Raw genomic sequence first — 27,071 nt, 5'->3', positions numbered from 1 at the left:
CAATGCTTTATTAAGCAAAAGAATTAAGAATGGTTAACTTTTTAAATCCTGGACCTCAACATGCCTTTGCTATTCAAATCAAAACGCAGTAGTCTTCACGTTCATTACCATGAACTTCAAAAGAACAATCTACATTTTTAAAAAACAAGAGGAAAAAAAGAATAATCTACATTTCTAAAAGCTATTTATATAGAAAGACAAAAGAGAACATAATTAAGCTGGAGTCTTTCCATATCATTGTCTTTTGGGGCCCAGGCAGCAGAACCATGATGTAGGTGAAAAAGTACCATGGCCAGGTTCCAGTGTATGTGATTCAAGCTGAAGAACAAAAAGTTGAACTTGTGAATACATTAACTTGACTCATAAAAGGATGCTAACCAGAGGGTCTCCATCTTTAGAGACCAAACAAGGGCAAATGAGTTAAAACGGCAGCAACATCAATGTGGGTTATTTATAAAACAGTGTTTTCCAAAATGTATCAAGAGGCTAAGGACACCCATTGCTCATACCTCTTAAAGAATAAGATGGGCTGCTCATTTGTTTGGAATGGTTCTTGAAGGAAAATATTATGTAAGCCAGGAAGATCTCTCTCCTTACTTGAAGGCCATTTCTCCCTAGGGGCTCAAACCTTTGAACTGCATCTCATTTATTCTTCTCAGTGTGAATCAAATCCAGTTCTGCAAGTTACAGACTCGACATCTTTCATAACCTAACTCCCATTGTAGAATCTCTCAGGAGTTAGGAACTCATCCTCTTCCCACTCCACCTCAAAATTCAGCCCATATTCCTTGATATGGGGCTTCTTTTCTTACTATATGTCTGATATTCAGAGCCATTCAAGGGCATTTATTTCCTATAATATGCAATGAAGTGCAATTTAAGAAACAACTCTGTAAAATAGGGACTGTAAGGGCAGTGTTTGTTGTTGTTGTTTGTTTGGATGTTTGGTTAAGTAGCCTGGGGCAAATGGCTCAGCTTTGGCTGAGCTATATTCCTATTTCCTTTTGATAATAACAAAAATCAAAATCACTACAATTTTCTGAGAAATAAACTACAAAGAAATCTATCTGTGAAAGTGAGAGAAAAATCTCTCCTTTCAAAGTATTTTGGAAAGATGGGAAACTAAGTATTCAATTGGCTAAATACACTTTTTGAATATTTCAGCTTCTGTAATGATTGACATCCAGTGAAGCCTTTCGATTTTCTAAAACCAGTACAAAAGCTGTTATCTAAAAACAACCGTTAAGTTTAACATTTTGAGTAGTAATCAAGTCATGACTTTTTCCATTCTAATTTGTTCTTGTACATTTTTTAACGGGGGGTTTGGGCTTCCAAGTCATCCTCTCCAGTCTTCGTACGATAAAATGAGCTATTTGCTTTCCTTTAGCAGAGTTGGATGGGGGCTATCTCTGCATTTGATTGGTTGGCTTTTAAAGGATTACTTCTCTGGAAAGGTACCGTGTCATATCACATTGCTAGCGGCGTGGACTTAGTTGTGGTTAAAATTTTAAATTGAAGATGAGCATTTACCACCAGAGAGAACATAAACTTCAGGACTCCTGTGCTATATAGATTCTAGACATCATATTGGCTAAATGTGATTGATGAAGAGCTCTGTTTTGAAACAACCTTAAACACCATATCCAGAAATAACAGCTGACTCTGGTAAAGAGAGGAAATTTGGGGTCCCTGTATGTTTTATAACGAAGCCAATTTTAAAAAGAATAAATTCCAGCTCCACAAATTGACCTCAATAAGATTAACAAAACTGAGGAAGACTGATGTCAGCTAAGGCAACAAGTCAAATAAATTACCCCATACTATTTATACGCAGATGAAATAAAACAATGGCTTTCCATTTTTATTTTGCATTTCACAGCTACTCAAAGAGTATACATGATCATTTTTCCAATTCCACTTAATATTTTGTCTGAAAGAAAAATTTACTGAGTAAAATGCTTAGTTGCAGGATTTCACATTTGCAATCCATCGGGTTACAATATTAAAGTTACTACAGTTTCTTCCCCAGTGTAAGCATTCTATATGTGCCTTTTATTTACATTGTCACTTTTTATTTCCTCCTGAACTTTGTATGCTCAAGAATGAAACTGTATTGGTGTTATGTAACAATATTTCAAACTTGCAACATACATATTGGTTTATCTCTCCCTTGAACCCATGTCCCTGAAAAATAAACACAATGTATGCAAAAGAACTACCTTGGAGTGCATGAGGAAGAGTGTAGACGTGTAGAAATAAAAGAATCGAAAACCAGTTGTGTGGAGATGTATCTGTCCTGTTGACAACAATCCCCGTGATTTGTTAACAGACATAGGCAGCCAACGCAGTACACAACACTGTCCTAGAACTGGCCATAAGTTGTTAACCAAGCGGGAATTAAGGCTTTAAGGTCTCTTACAACTAATGTGATTCAAAAAACCGAAAGCAAGCAAACCGTAAAACTTGGAGAAAGTGCTCCAAATAGAGCCTCTTTGACAGCCCAGATTGAACCAAATGACTCAGGTGGACAATTAAAATAAACTGTGCGCCGTTTTCTTTCACTAGGTCTATAAAGCCCATAAATTATGTTCGGTCCAGAAAACCGGGAGTTACTAGCACCTTCCCTTTCCATTTTTTAAAATATTCAAAGTATTCAGCATCAATTCTTAGTCCATGGTCTTCACTCATTTATTGATTAAACAAAACCCCGGGTGCCTCTTGGTGATCACTCCTTCCAAACTGACATGCAAACTGAAATGCCTCTCCATGGAGAGGGTCGAGACCGCAAGGCAAGTCATCCAGAAGTGGACGCATCTTGCTTTTTATTTACTTTTGTATTCAAGGGGCTGCGATGGCCACGGCTGGACTACGACGAGGCGGGAGGCGAAGGGGCGCGCGGGCTGTGAGCCGCAGCCCGGGGGTGGGAACCCGCAGAGGAGTCGGGGGTCAGCAGCCACGCTCCACTAGCTCTGGCCGCTGAACCCAGAAAATGACCAGCCCCTCCCCCCACCGCACCCTTGACCCCTCCCCTCTTTCCAGGCCTTTCATCCGCCCGCCCGCCGGGCAGCCCGCGGCCCCCAGACCTCTCGCCGTCTGCCTCTTTCCACAACCCGGTCGTGCGGCGCGGTCAGGCCCGGGGCAACCCCACGAAGCCCTTGGCCCGGCGAGGATCCCGACCCCCTGCCCCTCCGGCCGCGCCCCTCCCTTTCGTATAACGCACCTGCGGCCCCGCCCCCGGCCAAACGCTGAGGCGGCGGCGGGCTGGCGAGGCCGGGCGGCTCGGCCCTCCAGGCATAGTCACCTTCCCTTCCCCCTACATTCCGCCCACCCCCCTTGCTCAGCCGCCGAGCTGCCGCCGCGCTCCTCAGCCGCCCCGAAATCTAAAGGGGTCCGTCTCCGGCACCACAACCAAATGGCTGAGCCTCCCTGGCCGGCTGCGCAGCCCGCCCATTGGTCCCTTCCCCCCCGCCTCCGCCACCATTCGCTGTTGCCCGGAGACCCTCGGCGGCGATTGGCCAAGGCTGCTGCCACTCTTCCGGGCTGCCAATCCCGCCTCCACGGTGATCAGGTTAGTGTGCGCCGCGGGTGCTGGGGGCTCGAGAACCGAGCGGAGCTGGTTGAGCCTTCAAAGTCCTAAAACGCGCGGCCGTGGGTTCGGGGTTTATTGATTGAATTCCGCCGGCGCGGGAGCCTCTGCAGAGAGAGAGCGCGAGAGATGGACATGGACAAACGGATTCATTTAGAGCTGCGGAACAGGACGCCCTCTGATGTGAGCATTTGCCAAAAATATCTCTGTCGGTCCATTCTCCTACTTTGTGTGTGTGTGTGTGTGTGTGTGTGTGTGTGTGTGTGTGTGTGTGCGCGTTGGGGGGAGGCACTTTTTTTGAGGGGGGCGCCCGGGAGATGTGGGTTTGGGGGTCGGACTGCAAATGAATTGCAAGGTTGGGGGGTTGCAGTGCCATCCGAGCATGTTCTGGCTGCCGCCGCCGCTGCCCTTGGTGTGTGACTACCTGTGCGTGTGCTCCCGCGTGTGCGAGTGTGGGTGCGAGAGTGTGCACCCATCGGGGGCCGGCGGGCGCACGCGTTTGGGTCGGAGAGAATGAGGCAAAATAACCCTCTGAGCTCGCTGCTCCCGTGACTCCGTCTGAGGGAAAGATTAACAAGAGAGGAGGAGGAGAGGGGCTGCCTCCTGGATTTAACAACAAAAAAAGGGGGTTTTATATTTTATAAATGAATCCCCCCTTCCGCCCCCCTCCCGCGCCTTCGCCCTCCCTTTCTATCTCTCGCTCGCTCGCTCGCACACACACAATAAGTTTTGGGCTTCGCGAGTCCGGTTTAGTTTCTGATAAATGTGGGCCGAGGCCCCTGGGGAGAGCGCGTGGGGAGGGGGCTGCAGTGGAGTTGGGAATGGCTCGAGTTTAAAGTGCGTCTTCATTTCTTTGCAGTGATGAGGCGAGAGACGGGGGAGCCATATTTGTAACTTTGTAGTGTTCGTGAACGCGCCCTTTCTCTCCCTCCCTCCCTTTCTCTGCCTCCCTTCCTCTCCTCCTCTTTCTCCCTCTCTCTTTCCACCCCACCTTCGGGCCAGATGCTGATGTTTCTTCCTTTCCTTCCGAAGGGAGGATAAATTGGAAGACGGGGGGAGGGATTTTCGAACGTGCAAAGGCACAGATAATCCCCGCGCCTCCCCACCTCGCGCGATCGCTACTGCAAGTTACCCAAAGGCTATGTCCCGGTCCCCCCTCGCCCCTGCTCCTTCCGGCCTCCCTAAGATGCTAGCCTTTGAGCCCTGCCCCCCCCACCGGCCCCGACCCCCGGCCCGTCTTTCTCTAGGGTGGGCTCCTTGGCAGCCATTCGGCGCCCAGTTAATAAATGGGCCCGGGAAACTTTGTCAGGACGCGAGCTGCCCAGAGCTGGTGCCTGTGGTGGGTATTGGCTGGGTCCAGATTTATGCGGGCTTAGCAGACACGCAGCTCCGGGATGGGAGTTTGCCTTCCCGTCGCCGTTATTGATTGGGCAGTAGCGGGAGTACGGCCGGAGGAAACTTACACCGATGGGAACTGGGAAGCTCGGGCAAAAGCCTACCCCCGAGGAGGGGAAAGGTGAGGGTGGGTTACTCGAACGCCCGTTTTTATTTGTCTCCCTCTCGCTTTCAAACACTGTTTTATGTGAGTTGGAGGCTCAGCGGAGGAGACCCCGGGTCTGGGGCGGAGACGCTGGCTGACTCCTCTCGTGGCCCCTCCGGGGACCAGCGGAGCGCGGGCGGGAGGACCCCTCACCCCAGCCCCGTGACCAGGGTTCCACAGAGTTGGGAGTTTGGGGTAGCACTGTGCGCTGACCTGTCGCCCCTCCAGCCCGTTAAAACCCGAATTCCTGGCGCAGGCAGGCCTTGCTTCCTCTTTTCTCTACTTCCTCCCCCAAACCTGAGTGAGACTTTTGAAAACAAGATCCTTTTTGTGCCCCCCCCCCATCATAACGCAGCTGTGGACTGTAGACGTGCAATGCCTTATGGCGCGCAGGGCGGGGAGGGGGTGGCGGAGGGAGGGGAGGGGTTGCCAACCGGAGGACGCTGGAGTTTCCGCGAACAATTTGCCGGCGGTTTGCCTTTCTCTGGCCGGTTTCATCCCAGCTTGGACCCCGAGCCAGAGGATTGGGGGGCTGGGTGTGGTGATGGGGGAGGGGGCCGGAGCCGCGGGCTTCCCGCGTACTTTCCGGAAGCCCCCCGTGCGGAGGGGGAAGGGCGCCAAGTAGGGGGCCGGGGTCGCGGAGGGAGGGTGCGGAGGCGCGGTTCGCCCGGCCAACCCTATCGCCGCTGCTGGCCAACTGGGAGCGAGATCGAAAGCGGGTCGAACCGGCTCTTTAAACTTCCCGAGTGTGTGCTGGGGGAGGGGAGCGCGCCGCGCCGAACTGGGAGCGATTTCTCACGCTTACGCCCCCTCGCCTTCGAGTCTCCCGGCCCACACGCCTGCCCCCTACCTTGAGGCGGGGTGGGGCGCGGGTGGGGGTGGAGGGGGCACTTTCTGTCCGTTTGCGGAGGAGGGGGAGAAAGCTAGCTAATGAGGGACAAAAGGGGTGAGGGAGGAGAAACTCGGTTTTTTAAACGTTCTTAAGACAAATAGCTCCCAGAGAGCGCCCCCTGCACCCCTCCCTGCCGTGCTCCCCCCAGGGCCCCCACACACCCACCTTCGGAGCCTCTCCCAACTCTGATCCGGGGGCTGGTGGCCACGCCGCGACGCCGAAATAGGACAAGCAGCCATGTTTCCCGGGTCTCGCGCGGCCCGCCCCTCCCCTCCCCCATGGCGCGGCCGGCGCCGAGCGCGGGGCTCCTAATGCGGGCGCCGGGCTCCATGCGGCGCAGGGCGCGGGCCGGCGGCCGGGCGACCCGGCGGCCGGGCCTCGCGCGCGCGGGTCGGGGCGCGGGCGCGCCGGACTGGCCCCAGGGCGGGCCTTTTGGCTTCCCGAGCTGGTTTGGAGCTCGAGGTGTTTTATTTATTATTATTGTTTTTGTAACGGCCAGACCTGCCGGAGGCCGAGCCCGAAGGGCGCCGAGGCGTTACTGGGGGGCAGAGGCGGCCGCCGGGGCCCTGCTCGCCTGTGGCACGACTGCCGGGCGCTGGGCTGCCATTTTGTCACCGTGGCTGTTGTCCCTGGGTGGGGGGGGCGCAGACTTGCGCCATCGCCCCGACGGCCCCGGACGTGGAGGCATCAGGGGGAGCGGGCTCCTGGGACCCCCAGTTGTGCTCTGGGCCCCGATGGGGGTCCCCGCCCCTTGCCAACGGCCTGAGGCTCTGCTGGAGCGTTGCGGCGGCCGTTGCTCCGGGAGGGCGACGATCCTCCCGGCGAGTGCTCCCCCCACCCCCCAGCGCGCTCCCTGCCTCCCCCGCCCCTCTTCTCGCCAGTATTTCGTCCTTCCTCCTGCAGGCGTTTTAGACGTAGTTCAATGTGGCCCTAAGGACGAACGGATCGCCGTGGTGTTTGCTCTTTCTGCGGAACTGATAGGAGGGTGGGGGGAGAAATTAAACATGAGCTTTCTTTTGGGGGGGAGGCGCACGCGACTCTAGCGGCCCTGACTGAAGCCGAGGACAGCAGCCGCTTAGCCGGGAGGGACGAGTTGATGCGTTGGGGAAACGCCCTCCGGGGCTGGGCTCTCCGGGAAGGTAGGTCGCGCTCGGTGTTTCAGGTGGGTGTTGCAGCGCCCTGCTGGCTGCTAGGGGAGGCCCCCTTGCTCTTTCTCTGCCCCTCCCTCTTTTATTTTTGCCCAGGGGAAGGCAGCCACAGTAGTAAATGTAACCCTAAACCGAAAAGATTAGGGAATAAGGCGTTGCTTTTTAAAAAGTAAATGATGTCTTTTTTTTTCTAATTGCCTTTCTCTGGCTGTTGACTGTGAGCCAGGCAAGGCATCGCGTCGCTGGCATCTCTCTGAGACTTTTTAAAAGCTGATATCCATGCTAGTTAAGCACCTCACAGGTTAAACTCTGGTAGACGTCTGCATGGAGACTAGCTTTCATGGCAGTGCCCGTCCAAGACTGCCCAGGAAGCCAGGTTTAACTTTGACCTTTGGAATACGTCACATCATGTTTTCCAGACTGACTTACTGCCTAATTGGGTTCAAGTAGGCTGATATTAACTCCAGTTTATGCAAGCCTACCAGGGATCCAGAGGCAGAAAATTGAGCATGAGTTCCGTATGGACATGGTCAGTTATGTTTTGGTACTGGATTGCTGCTGCTTATGGTAGTTTTGAGCCTGAGGGCTTCACGGGAGAGCTGGGTAGCAGAACCACACAGGCTTAAGTGTAAATTCCTCGTGTCACAGAGGTAAGATAGTTAACCTGCCCTGCTTCTGTGATCTCAGGCCGGTTAACTTAACCTACCTCTTTGATCCTTGGTTTCCTCACCTGTAAAATGGGAATAATCCTATTTAATGAGTCAGTGACAAAACTGGCTTGATCTGGCCCTCAGGTGCTCAGTATGTGATAGTGTTATTCTCAGAGAGATAGGGGTGTGTGGTGCAGCACAACTTTGGGCATTTCTAGGGTTTAGAGGACAACAATAATAATAGCTAATGCTTGTATAGCACCCATGCTGTGCCTGGTACAGTTTTAAGTGGATTACACATATCAGTTAATTTAGTCCCCACAGCAGCACTAGGAGGCAGGTACTATTATAATCCTTATATTAACACAGGAAATCAAGGCATAAAGATGTTACCACAGCCAATCTGCATACTCAACCTCTATACTCCCTCCCCTGAAGTACCCTTACTTGTAAGAGACTGTGGGGAAGAGCTTTTTCTTCCTTGGCTTTGAAATATTGCCACCTTACGAGAGAGTTAGAAGACTGGACAGCCTCCTGGTTGAAGATACTGAGGTGGGTGGTCAGGATCAGAGGCTCTCTGGCTTGTCGGTTTTAAGGGGGAGGCCATACATACACTTCCCTAGTTTGGGTTAGCACATCACATCTGGTTAGAATCTGGCCTTTTAGGTGTTGGGGGACACATTTTGAGGAATGAGAAGATAAGCAGGAGCCACTCAGGCAGTGGTGTGTGTGGGATCGTGCGTGTAATGCATTTCCCACTTTTATTATCAGACAAAAAGCTGAACAGAATTGGCATATCCTTGGTTTCCAGGACCTAGTTTACTAATAACACTTCATGGATCATCTCGCTTAATCCCCCAACAACTCCTTAAGGATAGGCCAAGCAGGGTGACATCCTCTGTTGTGAGGGTGAATCATCCAGGCTGGGAGAGTAGGTCAAACAGCTGGTAAGCAGCAGAGTTGGGTTGTCCTCCCACTGTAAAACCGGAGGTCCTTAGTTAGACAGTAAGGACTTTGAAAATTGTATAGTCTGTTGGGTCCCAGACGTGGCCCATCACCAGAATCATGCGGGCGCATGTAGAATGCAGATTCCTGGCTCCACCCCTGGACATTGGTTTAGCACAGGCATTGCCAAATTTTGGGTGAACTGCCTGTTTTTGTATCACGAGCTAAGAATGATTTGTACATGTAAACACTGCAGTCAGTTTGATGATGTGGAACACTGAATCCCAGTTAAGTGAAATGTTGTCTCCCTTTCCCCCCTGCAAAGAATTATACTTGCCTCCTTGGACCTTTATTAGGAAAAAAATTGTGCTCACTATATGTTTTGAATTTTATCAATAAAAGAATTGTGGAAATTTGTTTTCTTTCATTATAAAAGTGCCTATGTAGTATTGTCAGTTTTGCCTTTAGGTAAAGTTTACTATCTTGCCCCTTACAGAAAAAGTTCGGTAATCCCTAGTTTAATAGATTGTGGGGAAGGACCTTGGGATCTCAGTTTTTAAATTTTTTTAATTATTAAATTTTTTATTACGCGTGTAAGAAGCCTTTCTTCTGGGTGGTGCCTTAGGGGTCTTTCCAAGTCCTTTGACATGTGCCTTTTTTTGTTGTTTTTGTTTTTGTTTTGCGGTACACGGGCCTCTCACTGTTGTGGCCTTTCCCGTTGTGGAGCATAGGCTCCAGACGCGCAGACTCAGCGGCCATGGCTCACGGGCCCAGCTGCTCCGCAGCATGTGGGATCTTCCCAGACCAGGGCACGAACCCACGTCCCCTGCATCAGCAGGCGGACTCTCAACCACTGCACCACCAGGGAAGCCCTGTGCCTTTTATCTAGTTAATGTCTGGTGGAAATCAGCCTCAATCCATGAACATCCATAAGAAGAGAAATCGTACTTGTTGCTGGTGTAAAATTGAGCATCCCTTCTATCCAGAAGTTATCCTGTGTAACCAACCGAAATTCTTCATCTTGCATGTTCAGGATATTTCAAAAGGTTTTTGCATACCTTGTAGTTAAATGGTTACCCTTAAGTTTTAGATGTCTTCTCAGAGCTAGAGAAAAGGAGCTTTGAACTGTAACAGTTTGAGCTTTGAGGTCTGGAAGGTGCAGCAGCTGTGTACCTGGTGGCTGACATCAGAACTTCAGAGCACAGATCACTGGAAAGCACAGATAGTCCTAGAAACTCTAGTTTGGGCCTGCTGCTCTTCCACCGCGCATGTTGCCTGGGGAACGTACTAGCAGCAAAGTGGCTTTGAGTTCCAGAGCCCTTCTTTCTACCTCTCTAGCCTCTTGTGCCTGAGCTAATAAGCGGAAGGAATGGATAGAAAATTGGCCAGGCCACGGGAGGAGGCGATAAATCCAAGAGGGTGAATCCCAGTCCCCATAACTGTGGCCTGTACTTTAAGGACAGCAAACTGCAGACCCAGTTCCCTCTCTGGGCCGCTGCTGCACCACCAGCCTGTCAAGGTAATACAGGCACCTTGATTGAGCTTTGGGGGCTGGTCGTCTAGAGCTTCATTTTATATTAATTTTACCACATTGAAATAAAAAACCCCAGGGCTGTTGGGGATCTTTTATGAAGATTGTGTGGGATGCTCATCAGATGTCTCGTTACCACGGTGCCTGCCCTCTACTCTGGTGTAACACTTAGGAAAGGAGCAGAGAGCTTGTTGCTGAGTCGTCATGAGCCCTGGTCGAATGAGCTTGGCTGAGTTGTTGAGCCTGAATTATGACTTGGTGAAGAGGAGGCTCATTACTCTGGTGTCCAGAGGGGGTACTCCCTTACAGATGTTCGCTACCATGCCCTCCCAGGCAACACACACATTTTGACCTGTCCACCCCTTCTAGCTAGTGCTCTAGTCTCCTAGGAAGTACCCTCCCCCAGTCCCCCATCACCACTTCCTTCCTCCCACAAGCAAAGTAGAGAAATAGTGACCTGAGTCTGAATCTTATATTACATTGAAATATAATTATATGACAAATGATAAATACCCAACAATGATGTTTTCATTAAAGAGATGGAGTCTGGCAGGGATGGAGACTTGTGAAGGCATCTGTTATTCCGAACTTCTCATTTAATAAAATGGGTTGAAGCTAGATGAACAAAGCCGCCGTTGGCCTGGGCCCCCTTCCCAGACATGGAAGCAGCCTCCCTTGCATAGCACCAGTTGTCCTGATGACATTTGTTAACACAAAGCCTATAAAACAAGATAAGATGTCTTTGTTCACTGGCACTGGGACCCATCGAGTGCCTCCTGGGCCACACCCTGAAACCCCTGTGTTTTCACTCAAATTTATTTTGTTTCAGCTTCACAGATGCCCTGGTGCACACATCTGTTGCCTTCTTTTACCAAAACTTGCTCCAGGTGGCAGATCTAAAAAATGAGTTTACTTAACCCCACTATCACTTATTCTAATGTGGATTAAAGTCTGGGTTATCTTTCCCAGAGGGATTTGCGTTTGGAGATTCTGGTTTGGTGAGGAAATTACCAGAGAACTATTAGGGACTTTGGTGCTCTTCTCAGCCTTGCTATTAACTAACTTGGACAGTTGTTTGGCCTCTTTGGGCCTCTGTTTTCTCCACTCTAAAATGGGAGTGTTGAGTGAGATCAGTGACTTTCAAACTTTTTGTTCCTATACTAAGAAATATGTTTTACACCACTACCTAGTATGTATATATTGATACATACACAGGTTATCTGAAAAACTGACAGTACTCCCTTACTGTGAATAAAACACTTTTATATTCATTTTAAAAAAATGCTGGCTTTGACCCATAAATTGATTTCATTACTTGTTAATGTTTGAAACACATTAAAAGATGAATGTTAATGTTCGTTCCTTCACACTCAAATGTTTTGTGGTTTGATTTGGAGGAATGCGGGAATGCCATTTGCAGCTTTGTGAAATCTCTCCACCAAGGGTCAGTAGTGATTCCTCCTGCCTTGAAGCCATCTCATCTTGGGTCCTGTGTTCTCAAGCTGCTCTCCTAGCCCTTTCCCAACCCAAACCTTCTCACAGCATTATGGAATCATTATCCTAAATTCCTGCCCGGATGGATGCCTTCCAAGTCTCCTGGTTGTGCCAGCAGCCCTCCGCCAAGCATGTTCCTCCACCCGCTTCTGTCTACCCTCACTGCCCCCCCCACCTTTGTCTTTGTAAAATGACAGTGTAATAGTGCCTACCACACAGTCTGGCACAAAGTACGGGCTCGATAAACATTAGATGTCATTGTTATTATGGTCTGTTCCTAGAGCACCACAGTTGGCATTCACTTTAAAAAGTTTACATTATCAACAGACACATTATATCAAAAAGTAACATTTGTTTCAGTGGGGAAAGAGGTTAGAAGCTAGAGATTCAAACTTGCCAGTTGTTTTTCCCCACAAGCAATTCAACAGTAAATGTGTTGTTTCTCCATCTAATGAGTGTAGCTCTAGCATCTAAACATCATGGAACAGCCCCAGCACTGAATTCTAAGTAGGTAGTTTCTGCTGAGGGTAATAACATGACTCTCCCTTGTCCTGGGCAACACCTGGTCACTACCTAAAGTGAGTAATTCAGACTCTACTCCTCAAACTGCCCGCCAACCCTCCACCCGCTCCCTCCCAGCCAACGACCTTCCCCTCCCAGAGAAAATGGAAACTTGGTTTCCTAAGAAATTCCTAGACCAGACCTGTGCCCAGCTCAGCTGTCCTTTGGGTCTTACCTGCGCCTGCCTTTCAGTTACCTTTTGCCTCCTGGGCACCTAGCTACTCTCCTTTGGATCCTTCTCAAGCTTGGGGTGTTTCTCCCATCTTAAAGCAGACAGGAAATGTCCCTTGATCTCCTATCTCACTAGCAACTGGCCATCTCTCCCCTTTTACATTCAAACTTCCTGAATTGTCTAACCGCCTTCTCCCTTCCCTCACTTCTCTCACACCTCAGCCTCCGCAGCTTCCTAAACAGCTCCCCAAATCCCAACAGCCCTCACTGTCTTTTACATGACTCCTCAGCAGCAGTACTGTATCCCCACCCTTGACCTTCATGAGATACGTTCCCCATTACCTCCCCTTCTCCAGTATTTCTCCTACGGCTGTGGCCACTCCTCGGTTTCTGCGGTCCTTTGGCCCTCCTCTCTGCAGCCATGGAGTATCGGACTCAGTCAAACCCAGGCCCTGAGCTCTCTCTTGTTCTGTATTCCCTCCCCACAAAATCTTGTTCGTCCTCACTGACAGCTGCAGGTACTTTGTGGTGCCTGGGGTCTGACGTTTACCGTTAACATCTCCGGCCTGACCTCTTGACTGAGCGCAGGACGCACCTAAGTGTCTCCCCCCGAGTGTCCCCAGAGCACCCCACATTCAGCATGTCCAGTGGGAACCCATGGCCTCTGCAACCTCCTCCATCCTCCCCACGTGCACACATGTGATCTCTCCATCACAAATCCTGTCAGTTCAAAATATCATCCAACTGATTTCCCCTGCACAAAGCCCCCCTTGAAGCCATGCTTCAAACTTGTCAGAATGATCTTACCAAAATGCAAGTGTAATCGTGTCACCCTGTACTTAAAATACACCATTGTCCTTAGGATAAAGCCCAAAAGCCTTAATAAGACCAACAAGGGTCCTTCATGTTCTGCCTCTTACTCTCATCTTTTTCCTCGCCCCTCCTTTCCCACTGTGCTGGCCTCGCTACCGTTTATGCTCTCAAATCTGCTCCACTCTGGAACTGCCACCATTACTTCCCTAGCATCTAATCATCTTTATGATCTCCTTCATCCGATATCCCTCCTCAGCTCTAGGTCTTCTTTTGTTCTAAAACTCTTCTAGAAATTTCCTTCAGAGAACTTCAGTTCGTAATTAGACCTTCCTGCGTGTGTTTGAAATGGCATCTCTGTCCCCATGTAGCTGGTAGGCTGCATGATTGATGGGACCTGTTTGGGCTCAGCAGTGCACTTGGCACGTGCCAGGCATTGTATAAGTATTGGTTGAGTGAAGGAGCCATGGTCCTTGCACGTTCTTGTCATTTTCATCACCCACGGTCTGGCGAGCCAAGCACAAAGCCACTGAAACAAAGCATCCGAAACACCACTGTGGTTTGGTGTCCTCAGCTTTCCCAGGGTCAGTGTGAGCTCCTGCCTCTGGGTGGCTGATTCACACTTTCTCAGCCTAGTGGTCTTCCCGTTTTCCTGGGTTTTATATCCCGTGTTGGTAAAAAATTTGAACCTGAGCCCTGGCCCCGGTGTGTCTCCCTTTAGTCAGGAATTATTCACATACACTGCCTGCAAATATGTACATTGTAAAACTACACCAAAAAATTAAAATTTAAGAGGTTAAATTAAAAAATATTAAAAGTCCGAGGATTTTCTTCCTGCAGCCCCGTGGATTGTCTGGGGATGATCTACTTGGGAGACCACTCCTCCAGTCAGTTGCTTTTTTTTTTTTTTTTTTGAATTTTTGAATTTTATTTTACTTATTTTTTATACAGCAGGTCCTTATTAGTTATCTATTTTATACATATTAGTGTATATATGTCAATCCCAGTCTCCCACCACCCCCACCCCCACCGCCACTTCCCCCTCTTGGCATCCATACGTTTGTTCTCTACATCTGTGTCTCTATTTCTGCCCTGCAAACTGGTTTGTCGGTACCATTTTTCTAGGTTCCACATATATGCGTTAATATACGATATTTGTTTTTCTCTTTCTGACTTTGTATGACAATCTCTAGATCCATCCACATCTCTACAAATGACCCAGTTTCGTTTCTTTTTATGGCTGAGTAATATTCCATTGTGTGTATGTGCGTGTGTATATATATATATATATATATACACACACACACACACACACATACCACATCTTCTTTATCCATTTGTCTGTCGATGGGCATTTAGGTTGTTTCCGTGACCTGGCTATTGTGAATAGTGCTGCAGTGAACACTGGGGTGCATGTGTCGTTTTGAATTATGGTTTTCTCTGGGTATATGCCCAATAGTGGGATTGCTGGGTCATATGGTAATTCTGTTTTTAGTTTTTTAAGGAACCTCCGTACTGTTCTCCATAGTGGCTGTGTCAGTTTACATTCCCACCAACAGTGCAAGAGGGTTCCCTTTTCTCTACACCCTCTCCAGCATTTGTTGTTTGTAGATTTTTTCATGATGCCCATTCTAAATGGTGTGAGGTGATACCTCATTGTAGTTTTGATTTGCATTTCTCTAATGATTAATGATGTTGAGCATCCTTTCATGTGTTTGTTAGCAATCTGTGTATCTTCTTTGGAGAAATATCTATTTAGGTCTTCTGCCCATTTTTGGATTGGGTTGTTTGTTTTTTTAATATTGAGCCAGTCAGTTGCTTATTTTATTTTTAATTTGGTTACAAAAGTTCACAGCATACAAGAAATGCCTGTGTCTTATTAAGTGCCCTTTCCTTATTAAGATCTTCCTCACCCTGGTGTTGATGGGTAGGAGTGGAGAGCATTCTTAGCCCTTCTTTGATAAGCAGGGAAGATCCAGTGGCCTGCCTAAGCTCCCCAGCAAATCAAGCGTCTGTTGCCCCATGTCAGCTGGGTGCTGCCTGGTCAGGCTGTGTGCACAGACCCTCCTAAGTTCCCTCAGGTCGTCCCTTGGGGTCCAGTAAAGCCAACTCCTGGGCTGCTCCTGAAGATGCTTGGAATAGCCCCGAAGCGCCTGAGATGAGAGGATTCCATCAGCCATAGACTTCAGCTGGTCATTGCACTGGGGGTGGGGTGGGTGGGGAGGAGGCTTTCTCCTGCTTATCCCTCAGGCTGGAAATAAGTCAAAGGCAGGATCTGTGCGGGCCAGAGGGAAACCTGGAGGAGAGAAGCCTGCCGGTGTTCCTGGGTGTTTTTGTGGGGCACCATCAGCAAGGTTGTGCCAGGACTCTGCAGTCAGAAGTGCCCAGAAGCTGTGGATCGGTGGGTTCTACTGCCTCTTGCAGAAGGCATGAGTGAGTGAGAGAGATTCCTGGGTGAGTGGGGGCTGGGGGGAGCACAGCCCTCATGGTAAATTTAAAGAGATTAATTGTAGATTTCTTCAGGGGCATGCATCATGAGGAGAGACCCATCCCACGTAATGTAACCAGCTTTCCCCTGAGCTGTTGGCCTCACCAACAGGCCCAAATGGTGTGGCTGTGGAGGGGAGGGTGAGGGGAGCCCACTTACACTGACATGGGCTGTGTGCGCAGCCTCCAGGATGATGCACGGGGCTTTCGGAACTCTCTGTAAGTATCCGTGTAGCAGGTAGAGTTCATTGAATCTAGTTACTTATGTCCTGAGCGGGGGGCAAGGGATATGAACATACATGGGGGAGCGGGTTACAGAAAGCTGGTACTTACTGCCCGTTTCTGTGGTGGAGCTGGGGAGGCATATATATACAATAATAATTCTTCCCAAGAAGAAAGTGAACTTTCTTCTTCACTATGAGGCATATATATATATATATATATATATATATATATATATATAAACACAGCACTTAGGCAGGAGGAAAGGTATGTGGTTGGTAAGGCAGATTTCAAGCCCAGCTGTATATCAGAACCACCAGGGGAGCATTTTGAGAAATTCCCAGGCTCTACCCAACTCCCGAGTCAGTCTCCCAGGGTGGTGCCCGGTCTGTGTATTTTTAGAATGCTCTAAAGGGGTTCTCTAAAGCAAAGTTGGAAGCCGCCACATTGAGGCAGGGTGCAGAACTTCACAGCGGGTAGGAAGAAGTAAGCTAAGCGGATGTAAGAGAGAGGAAAATGGAGCAAGGAAAACAGGAGATTGGAAAGGTTGCAGGATTTAAGCTGCTGAGGTGCTGGGACCCGGTCCTTGGCCTGCTCACTGTATCCCCCCGCCAGCCCCACCCGCCATGGCCACACACATTTCACACGTGCCCAGATTCTTGCTCATCACACTTGTGAGTTTTCATTTACTTGTATCTCATGAGGCTGCTGAGTGCTAAGTGGGATTTATTGAGCAAGGCTGGACTTGGCCCATCCTTGATCTCCAGGGGACTGAGGCCAGTGGGCATTTTGTGAAAAGGAGGGGACCAAAAGGCCAAGCAGTCAGATGTACTGGGCTGTGCCAGGGACTGCCGAGCCCTGTGGGTGGAGGATATCTAGTAGGTTACGTTTTTAAGCCTCAGTTGCCTCATCTGTAAAATGGTGACTAACACTAACACCTGCTTCCCAGGGGCTGTTGTCAGGACTGAAAGAAATAAGGTTCATGCCAGGTGTGTGTTGTGGACAGCCCCTGAAGATTAGTAGATTCTAACCAGCCTGGGCTTGATTGAGCTGCTGGAATGAGGGGGAGCCAGCCCGGCTAAAGAAGGCCCTTGCACAGTGTCTGAGCTTGTGTGTGGTGGGAATACTTCTTGGGAGAGCTGTCTTTGCTTGCCTCAGAAGGAGGCCTCACTTGGAGCTGCTCAAGCAGGTGGGCGAGGGCAGGACGGGTCCCAAGCAAGGGACAGAGCCCCCAGTTTCTTGTTGAGGTGGGGCTGGAGCTATGTCAGCCAAGCTGCAGACATCCCCTGCCCCAGGGCCTCCCTTCCCATCGTGGGGTAGGGGTTAGAGGCTCTCTACCGGGCATGCTCTGTGCCAGCAGCCCCTCCTTCCTCTCAACTCCCCTCCTGGCTACAGAATTCTGGGTCTGCCCCGCTCAGGCCTTTATCTTTCATCCAAACAGCTCCTGAGAGGTCTCCTCCAGGAAGTCTTCCTTGACTCACTGGAGGAAGGGGAGCAAATTATGTCCATCCCAGGTGATGTCGAGATGTAAAGTCCCCAGGATTTCTAGGTCATGCAGCAGTGTTCTCCTCTCCACTAATTCTGGGATCACCACCTTAGGGTGTGCATGGTGGCCCCTCTCTTCTTGGATTAGTCAGTGTCCCTTTATTCCCCCCTGCCAGAGGGCAGCGCTGATGGTTTGCAGAGCCCAGCCCAGCTCCCCTGTAGCTGGGTGCATCAGGAAGGCGCTGTGATGATGTCATGTGGCCTCCAGCCTCCCGCCTGGCTGCCAGTGGGAAGGATCTGTCTGTTCTGGCACAGGGGCCTGTTCCATATGGAGGGCCAGGAACAGGCCATTGCAGTCACTCAGGGCGTTCCTTGCACTGCTGCACGTCTCCCTTTCCCCATGGAGATTCGGGTGTACCCCGGTGCAGCCCAGGGAGAGTGGGCAGGCGTGGACTTGAGTAAAGCTCCCCAGCTGTCTGGGAGGCCTGAAGAAGCCTCTGCAGAGGTTGGCCTGCTGCCGTGATGAGTGGTTCTCCTCTGAGCCCCCATCTAGTTTGCGACTCTGTTGCAGACATGCCTTTGTGAGTCTCGGTTAAGAGAGCTGGTGTGTCTGTACGTTGAGGTGTGGTCTGGGAGTCTGGGGAGGCTTCTAGGGTAGGGCCCTCCGGGGGCTGCTGTGTGGGGTGAGGTAAAGCAGCCAATCTGGGAGGAGAAATGGAATGCTGGCTTCTTAAAAGCGAGGGGGACTTGGTTCAGGGCAGACAGTTGGCCTCTGTAGACACTCAGGAATCTCCCCTCAGATCCCGTGGCCAGTGTGGTCATTGTCAGGAGTGGACACCCAGGAGGGTCAGATGTGAGAGTGAAAAAGCACCTCCAAACTTGACCTCTGGCCTTAGACTCCAGCAAGGTCTGAATCCCGGTTTGAGGTGCCCACTGTGCTGGAAACCAGACTTGTATTGGGCGCATGGCTTGCCAGCCCCAGGAGGCTTATTATGTCCATAGATGTCCCTGATGATGAGCAGAGCTGGCCAGCTAGTGCCTGATGGTAGCCAGAGTTGCGAGGGTGATTTCTGAAGATAGAAAATACTGTGGAGGGTCATTCGTTTCCACATATTGATTGAATGCCCGCCCTGTGCCAGGTTCTTTTCTGAACATTACGGATACAGCAGTGAACAGGACAAGGACATTATCTGGGCTGCCCATGTGGGGCTTCCATTCCGTCGAGGGAGACCATCAATAAGTTAAGCAAAGGCATGACTGCTGGTGTGATTTGTCCCATGAAGACAGATAAAGCTGTGTTAAAGGGGATAGGTGATCCAGGAAGGCTTCTCTGACACGGTGGCATTTGAGCAGAGGCTCAAGTAACCTACACGGGACTTCTGGCCCCCCTGAGCCAGCAACTTAGAATGTCTGATTTGGAAGCACCTACGAATCATCTTGCTGAGGAGCAAGCTGAGGCCCAGCGAGGTTAAGATGAGAATTCTTGAGCTGACGACATGATACAAAAGAGTGACAAACTATAACTGGCCAGTACTCTCTACTCTCAACCTTATGCCTCTCCTCAGACCAGCTGACCCTCTGCCTTTTTGTCCCATAATGTCTTTTATCACCCTCTTGAGGCTCGCACTTTAAAAGATTGGTACTTCCAAATTGCGTTTGTTAACAATAGTAGATTTATCTTCTCATTTGCGGCTGGTGTGTTGGGGGTTGGGTAGCAGGAACACATCTGTAACTGCCAGTCAGCCCCCCAGGCACGGCCTCGTCACCGGGAGCTGGTTATGCTCCTGTCTCAGCAGAGATGCGGCCCGGTTTGGGTAACGACAGGCTCTCGCTTCCTTTCACGGTGGGATTTCTATCCATCCTTCTGAAATAGCAGAGTTTCTTGAAGGACCCCTATTGGTACTCTTTGGATTCCATCTGGATCTTTCAGGCCCTCCCCACCTGGTTTGGGGGGCCAAGTGCCTTTGAGTGGGCAAGGGGGACCCTGCCAGAGGCTCTGATGAAGGATAGTAAGGCAGAACTCAGAGGCCCCGGAGCTTATTTTAGGGAGAGAAACCCACAGTTAAGTCAGATCACAAATCCAGCCATGACCCACCCTCTCCCAAGGACCGGGATGAGCCTTAATTGGCTGATAGTTTTCATCTAGAAGCTGGCGTCTTGCATGAATATGAAAGGAGCTTCTGGTGAAGTAAGACTTCATTAATCAGCCTGCTAGGAGCCTGGCTTCCCAGTATGATGGGGGCTGGGTAATTTGATGCCTCCTGTTCTGCTTTGAGTTTCTAAAGGAAAGGCACTAGATTTTCATCTCTTTGCTAAGTATTGAGAGAAAGTAGTATCTTTTGTATGTGATTTGTTTGTTTTTAACTGTTGTGGTGTCTGGCACATGGGTACTCATTTGTTCTTATTTCATCTATACAGAAACACTACAAAATGAATGGGATTATTCCCACTTTAGCAGATGAGGGAAGTGAGGCTCAGAAAGCTAGTGAACTAGCTCAAGGTCACATAGTACTGAGGAGCTGTGCTGGGTGCAAAGCCAGGTCGTTGGCTTCAGAGCAATGCGTGGAACCTTGCATCTTAACTTTGACCTCTTGCCTCCTCTCAGCCACTTTTGGGGCTGCTGTTAATATGGAAATACTCTACACTCCTGACTTCCATTTCCTTCTTTTCTCTGCTGCATTTGTTCCCCCAGGAAAGCAAAACAGATGATGCCATCTTTTTAAAGATGTATTATTGTGAAATAGAATACATTTAAAAGTAAACAAAACAAATGTGAGGTGCAGTGACTTTTCTCCTTTAGGTTTTTTTTTTTTTTTTCCTTTAAATGATTATTTTACACTGTCAGGGAAATCCCAACAAAATCAACTTTCCATGTGCCTATCCTTGCCTTTCTGTGCCAGGGTCTTAATAAATATGTGTCTGGGTTTCCACTGACAGCTCAGATGTAGTTGAAACATGAGGGCTTGTGCACACAAGTGAGAAATATACCCAGGATACCTCACAGTACGAAAGAGGGTTTGGAAGGTGGGAGAAGGCCAAATCATTCAACAATAAAAGTGGGCTAAGACATTATTAGGGGCTTGGGTGCTGCCTCAAAAACTAATAGTACATTCCAACCTTCTGCAAGGAAAGTGTTGTGAACGGGCATGGCCGTGAGCGCCATGTGTTTTGCCTAGAACACCTTGCTGCCCTTGCCATCAGTAAGACCCCTTCTGGGACAGGAGTTAGGCTTATCCCTTGTTGAGCACCTGCTCCGAGCCTTGCTTCGTGTTAGGTACTTAGCAAGCATCACGTTTTGATCCTTTAGAACGCCCCCTACAGTGCAGGTCTGGCCACCCTGTTATCAGACAGGGAAACAAGCCCAGAGGTCAGGTGGCCTTCAAGGCACACTGAACTTGCCCGTGTGCTGTAGCAGTCCCTTCTGCTTGTCTATCCCAGACTGAACACTGGGGGCAGAAGGCAAGGATACCTTTATTGTTGGAGCCTGGTGCAGTGCCTAGCATTTGGTAGGTTCTAAGTAGTAGTATTGAACGGATGGAGGCGAGGTAACTTGTTCACACAGGTACAGTGGTGAGCCCATTAGATTCTAGAACTCCCAGTCTCTACGACTGCTGCCCTGCAGGTCAGAAGTGGGGTCTGATTCCAGCTCTTTGGTTAATAAGCTGGGTGAATGCCAAATGACATATGTGCCAGCTTATCTATATTGCAACATTATAGCAAAAGATTGGAAGTAACTCAAATACTCATCAAATAAGGGACTGGTTAAGAAAAATGATGGCACATCCACACAATGGAACACAATGCAAATAAGAAACAAGGACGGCTTTTTGCATGCTGTATATTACACAAACTTCATGAAAAAAGGCAAGGCAAAGATCAATATATAATATGTTAATTTGGTATAAAAGAGAGAAAAATAAGATTCTTCTTTTTTTTTTGGCTGTGTGTTGGGTCTTCGCTGCTGTGTGCGGACTTTCTAGTTGGAGTGAGCGGGGGCTACTTTCCTTGCGGTGCACAGGCTTCTCATTGCGGTGGCTTCTCTTGTTGCAGAGCAGGGGCTCTAAGGCACGTGGGCTTCAATAGTTGTGGCACGCAGGCTCAGTAGTTGTGGCTCGCGGGCTCTAGAGCACAGGCTCAGTAGTTGTGGCGCACGGGCTTAGTTGCTCTGTGGCATGTGGGATCTTCCCAGACCAGGGCTCGAACCCGTGCCCCCTGCATTGGCAGGCGGATTCTTAACTACTCCGCCACCAGGGAAGCCCGAAAAATAAGATTCTGAATTTGTTTGTGTATGTATAAACAGACTCTGGAAGGATTTTTTAATGGGTGGAATAGTTACTGGAGAGGATGAGAAGGAGAATTAACTGTATATGTTGAGAATGATTGTGTTACTTATTCAAAAAATTAAAAAGAGGAAAATAACAGAAGTGGCTTTGGACTAGCTAGTCCATGTATCTGGGCTTCGGTCTCCCCATCTGTAGTGAGGTGATTGGATTAGATCAAGGCTTCATGTGGATGACATGGTGTATATATTGTGTATCTCTGGTTTTCATGGGCTTTTCCAGGAGCTGCTGACCCTGTCCTAGGATGGTCTGTGGACCCTTCTTTCATTGGTGGCCTGGACTTGGATCAGCTCAGGCTGTTGGAGAAAGACTGGGGTGATGCAGAGAGCCAGGAGCCTTGTGCAGAGGGGTTGGGCCCAGTTCCTGTCCCCATTCCTGGGACTTTATCCTCTGAACACCCTGCCCTGATGTGACTCAGTTGGTTCTTCCCCTAAATGAAGGATTACAGAGAAGAGAGACTGTTCTGGAGCATTCTGGCAAAGTGCTCCAGTTTAATAGGAAGAAAGAAAAATGGCAGCATGTTTTCCCAGGTTATTTTTAATGCTTTTCAGTTCAGCAAACATTTATTGTGAGCTAAGTGCAAGGAAGTATGGGGGAATCTGCATAACACCTCCTCTCTGCTCTCTGGGGTGCCAAGTTTTGGGTACGAAACTTGCTCGTAAAATTCCTCCCTGTACCCTCCAGGACAGCACGGTTTACCTCGTCCCGTCCCACAGAGATTTGTGGGATTGGTAGGGATTCTTCTCTCCATTTTACAGATGAGGAAATTAAGTCTCAGTGAAGTCTTGCCCAAAGCCACACAGTTCCTAAGTGGTAAAGCCTGGAACCAAATCACATGTTCTGACTACTTCTCATGCACCCAGACGCTCATAAGCAAAACCTTCTGCCATAGGATATTCCCCAGGGGTGTAGCCGAGGCCCGTTTCTACTGGGAAACATTGGGTGAGCACAGTCCTGAGTAAAGCTCCTTTTTTCCTCTAAGGACAGGCAAGAGAAATCTCAGGCTTATGGTCAGGTCTTGGGTCTTACCCCATTTGCTGTGGTCCAAACAATTCTGACTTCCACTGCTTGTGAAACCCATCACCCTGCCACCAGTTAGGTGCAGAATGTCCCATGGGTGTGCACGAGTGCGTGTGACAGACAGCGCCTTCTCCCCACCCCTTTCTCACTCCACCACTTCCTTTCCTTCCCTTCCACAAATTCTGTTACCACCACCTGTCATCCTAGCTGTTCCCCAAAAGGACCAAGCATGTTCCCTGCTCAGGGTCTTTGCCCTGGCTGTGCCCTCTGCCCTCTTCACTTGGCTTCAAGTCCCCACCAAAAGCTCAGCTTGGATCGGCCTTCCCTGGTACGCTTTGTAAAGTCCTCTCTCGTCATGATCTCTTTTCTTTCCCCTTTTTCCCTTTGTAGCAATTATATAGGTTGTATATAGACATATACACTTATTGGCTTATTATCTCACTCCTCCACTAGATTGTAAACCTGTGGGCTAGGCACCCAGTTTTGGTCTCTGCTGTTTGGTCACTGCCTAGCACAGGTGCCCAGCATCTGACAGATACTCTGTTGATATTGTTGACAGGCCTGTGGCCTAAACACGTAATGCTTCTTCAAAGAGGAAAGACTAAATCATAGCGTTTTAAGAGGTGTAAAGGCCTGAGGCTCATCACTTACGCAGGACTTCATCATACAATATTATTAATTCATTTAATAATTGTTCAGTGCTGTTTATATGTACGGTTCTTTGCAGACAGTCACTGAGCAGTCTCCAATGTGTATGCTTACTGGGACAGGGGGATCACCGATTTTCTTAGAACAGCCCATTCTTTTCGTGGGACAGCTGTAAAGATTTGCTGTAAAGATTTAAGCACCCTCTTATGTTTTACGTTTGGCCGAAAACTACCTATTTGTAATTCCTGCACACTGATCTTAGCTCTTGAGCTGCTGGAGAGCACAGAATAAATGTACTTTTATTTGCATACGACTCTCCTTCAAATAGTTGGAGAGAGAGAGCTATCATGAGTCACCGCCACCTCTGGCCTAAACATTACTAGTTCCTTCCATTGTTCTTCTGGTGTCACGGTTTTCAGAAGCCTCTTCCCACCCTTGTCACCTTCTTCAAGTTTGTTCCGCTTCAGGTGTTGGAGTTTCTGGTTTGGTCCCATCAGAGCAGAGTGTTCTGGGACGGCCTTGTCTGTGTTGGCCACCTTGGCGGGGACCTCCTTTATGAGCTTCTGATGAAGACTAAAATCTCTAGGCTCTTTCTTTTACATCGTCTCTACTTATCTAGCCCCTCCCTGACTCTTCAAGAATCATGAAGCTCTTTGTTTTGTCTTTGTTTATAGCATTTTAAGATTAAAGCAGCTGTAAATCTGTGAACAGCAATGAATTCAACCTGTACTATATTTTTAAAAACAGTAAATATACGTAAAGTTCTATCACCAAGACCTAGGTGAAGAGGGTGGAGCTATGGAAGTAATGAAAAACCCACAGAGCCTTAACTTCCTCCTTTCTGCCCTCTTTTTGACTGCCTGTGTCCTTTTCCCAGTGTCCATCTGCCCCCCCCACCCTCCGTGTTGCATCCCTCTCCCCTCCTTCCAGCTGCCCCTCACTTCGCCTTCCTTCCTTGCTCTCCTTCCATTGCCTCCTGTTTTCCCCCTTCTAGCTAGTAGCATATGGAACTAACATTACTCCTTAGCATTTCCTGCACTTCCATCACCACTACTTTTACCATAAGCACTTAATTTCCAGACTAAGGCAAGCTGCACATGTCACATTTCTCTAAGGGAGAAAGAGATTAAATTCCTTCTTACGCGTGACCCTTGGCTAATTTGTTTTGCGGTCTTGGATAGAAAAAACTTTCAGTCCCCAGGTTTAGGTTCTTTTGCATGATTGGTTCCCTTTTCTGCCCACATCAGCGGTTTCCGATTGGTGGTTGGACACGAGGGCTTCAGTGCCACGGTGTTTGCTCGGCTTCTGTCATTGCCAGTGTGGCTGTCATTTTGGTAGAGGTGGCAGGGAAGGAGGCCAAGGTCGAGGGTTTCTTCTCTGAGGCCACTTAGCCCTCCCTGGCCTCTTCTGCCCTGCCAGCCCTCCTGGGATGCATGGAGAGGCAGGCAGGGGTCGGGGAGGAGGGCTGGGTTCAGGCCTGGGACTCTTTTCCTAACAGCTGTTTTCTTTCTCCTACTCCATTTCCTCTTGCTTCAAGGAGTTCACCATGGAGAGGCCTGTGTCTTTGGGGTGTGGGCCCTAAGTTAAGAGGATTAAGAAATGGCCCAAGGTTTGGTTCCATAAAGGGCTAACTGTGTGACCTTGGGTGAGTCACGCTGTTGGTTTCCACCTGGCTTTGTTAGTTGCCTGAGGAGCTGGACTGGATCCAGTGGTTCCCTAGAGGTACGAAGAGGGATCCTTTAGTTCTCTGAAGCACTTTTCTAAAGCCGACTGGAAATTTGGCAGGGGCCCATACGAGGGCTGTGGGAAGTGTCTCAGCCCGAGTCTGAAGGCATGGTGTCTTCTTAGATGGGCTGTGCTGTTCTCCTGGTCTGGGTAGGGGCTATGAACCGCCGACCTATGGACTCTGTGTGGTGAAGCTGAGGAAATGAATTAACTTCTGTTTTGCAGACCATTCTTCCACTTGGTCCCTGGCGAGTGGGTAGCTGTCACCATCCACACCAGACCCATGGCAGAGACCCTGGGCTGTGTCCTCTTTTCAGACCCTGCTGACTCGAGGACTCTGGTGGGATTTCCACAAGTGGTCCCAGCCCAGCTGGGCTCAAATCCCTGAAATTGATTTCAGGAACCCACATCAGCCATATCAGGGCAGCTGGGACAGGGGGCCCAGGAAGCCATTTTTGTATCGTTTGGTTGATTTGCCCGAGAGTGAAGTTAGTGGAGTGCTTTGCTTCCAAAAGTGAGTAAGGGGTCAGAGCCATTGCCCTCCCCCGCTCCATCCTTTCCTCTTGAGTGACCTGGTCCAGTTTGACCACTTAGCCAGCCCCTCTGGGCAGGGCACCAGCAGGGGACACCAAGACCTCAGACCATAGCAAGGCTGTGTTTGGAGGGGAGACCACAGGACGAAAGACTGCCAGGCATCCTGTGACCGAGCCATGGTTCTCTGAGGGCCCTGGTAGGTGGACAGGGACGGTTTCCAGGGGGTGGGAACCAGTTGTCTGTGGATTCAATGAGGTGATGCCTGGGGAAGCACTTCGTAAACTGTAACGTGGGGAAGAAATGCCAGGTGGTGTCACTGTGTTTGCTGCCAATCAGGGAGGCTGGCAGAGGGGTGAGGCAGGGACAAACTTGAAAAGAGGCACAGGGTTTTAGTCAGGGGACATTGATGGTCGGAGGGCTGGGAATTCTCCCCTGCATTTGGCGCTTGACTCCCTTGGCCATTAGAGGCTTCTGGACAAGGAGTGATGGGCCATGACGTGGCATGATCACAACAGCATTTTGGGAAGGTTGCCCAGGATGTACCCCCTCTGCTCTCTGGGCCTTCCTCTTCACTCTCCTCAGGGCTCTAGTGTTGCATGGGGCCAGTGCTGTGGCTCTTGGATCATCATGGATGGTGTGGTTTTTTTATGAACCACAGGATTGCACAGCAGGCAGTAGGACCCCATGTGTTGAGATACCTGCTCCAAGCTGTCCTGTAAGGTGGCAGGCATCAGATGGGACGATGCCAGACTCCAACATTTGGAACCCAAAACCTGGAGCCCCGGGGGCTGTTTTTATGATCCCGGTGTGTTTTAAGAGACTACATGATTGATTTTCGCATTTCAGTAATTATCCGGGATAATTGCCCGGCGGCCCAGATTTCCTTTTTGGCGTCCCTCAATGCGATGAATCCTGGGCTCCTCTGGCCCATAAAATCTCCCACCTCCTTTTGGGGAACAATGATTGAGTTTGGATGTGGGGCGGGACTAAAAGTGGGCGGACCCACAGAATTTTGAAACTAGAAGGGATCTCGTGTCTGTCCAGTGTGCGGATTCGGGGACTGTAGAAGCCCAGAGAGTGTGGATGTGACTCCCCCCCCGGGGCACGTCGCAAGTTAGTGGCAAAGTGGGCCCAGAGCCCAGGTCATCAGACCGCCTGACGAGCATCCTCTGCACCAAACCTCCGTGCTTCTTGTCCCTCTTCCTCCCCCTGGTCATCTCTCCCCGTCCCCACTGCACTGTCTCTCTCCCTCTCTCTCCCTCTCTCTCTCTCTCTCTCTCTC

The 27,071-nt window shown here is 49.5% G+C and overlaps 1 protein-coding gene across 1 annotated transcript in view; it reads left to right on the top strand.

The window, feature by feature from the left end:
- Nucleotides 1-3,546: 3,546 nt before the first annotated feature.
- The window catches only part of LOC103075184 (acidic leucine-rich nuclear phosphoprotein 32 family member A), a 39,059-nt gene continuing 15,534 nt past the window's right edge, over nt 3,547-27,071 (top strand). Inside the window, exon 1 of the mRNA XM_007460320.1 lies at nt 3,547-3,769. Coding sequence (XP_007460382.1) covers nt 3,716-3,769 — 54 coding nt within the window. The 5' untranslated portion in view covers nt 3,547-3,715. The remainder of the gene's footprint in view (nt 3,770-27,071) is intronic.

Source organism: Lipotes vexillifer, unplaced genomic scaffold (assembly GCF_000442215.2).
Source record: "Lipotes vexillifer unplaced genomic scaffold, Lipotes_vexillifer_v1.1 scaffold1567, whole genome shotgun sequence".
In the NCBI taxonomy this organism is placed as follows: Eukaryota; Metazoa; Chordata; class Mammalia; order Artiodactyla; family Lipotidae; genus Lipotes; species Lipotes vexillifer.
The sequence above is the reverse complement of the archived record's forward strand: the minus strand, read 5'-3'. Positions and strand labels throughout refer to the sequence as shown.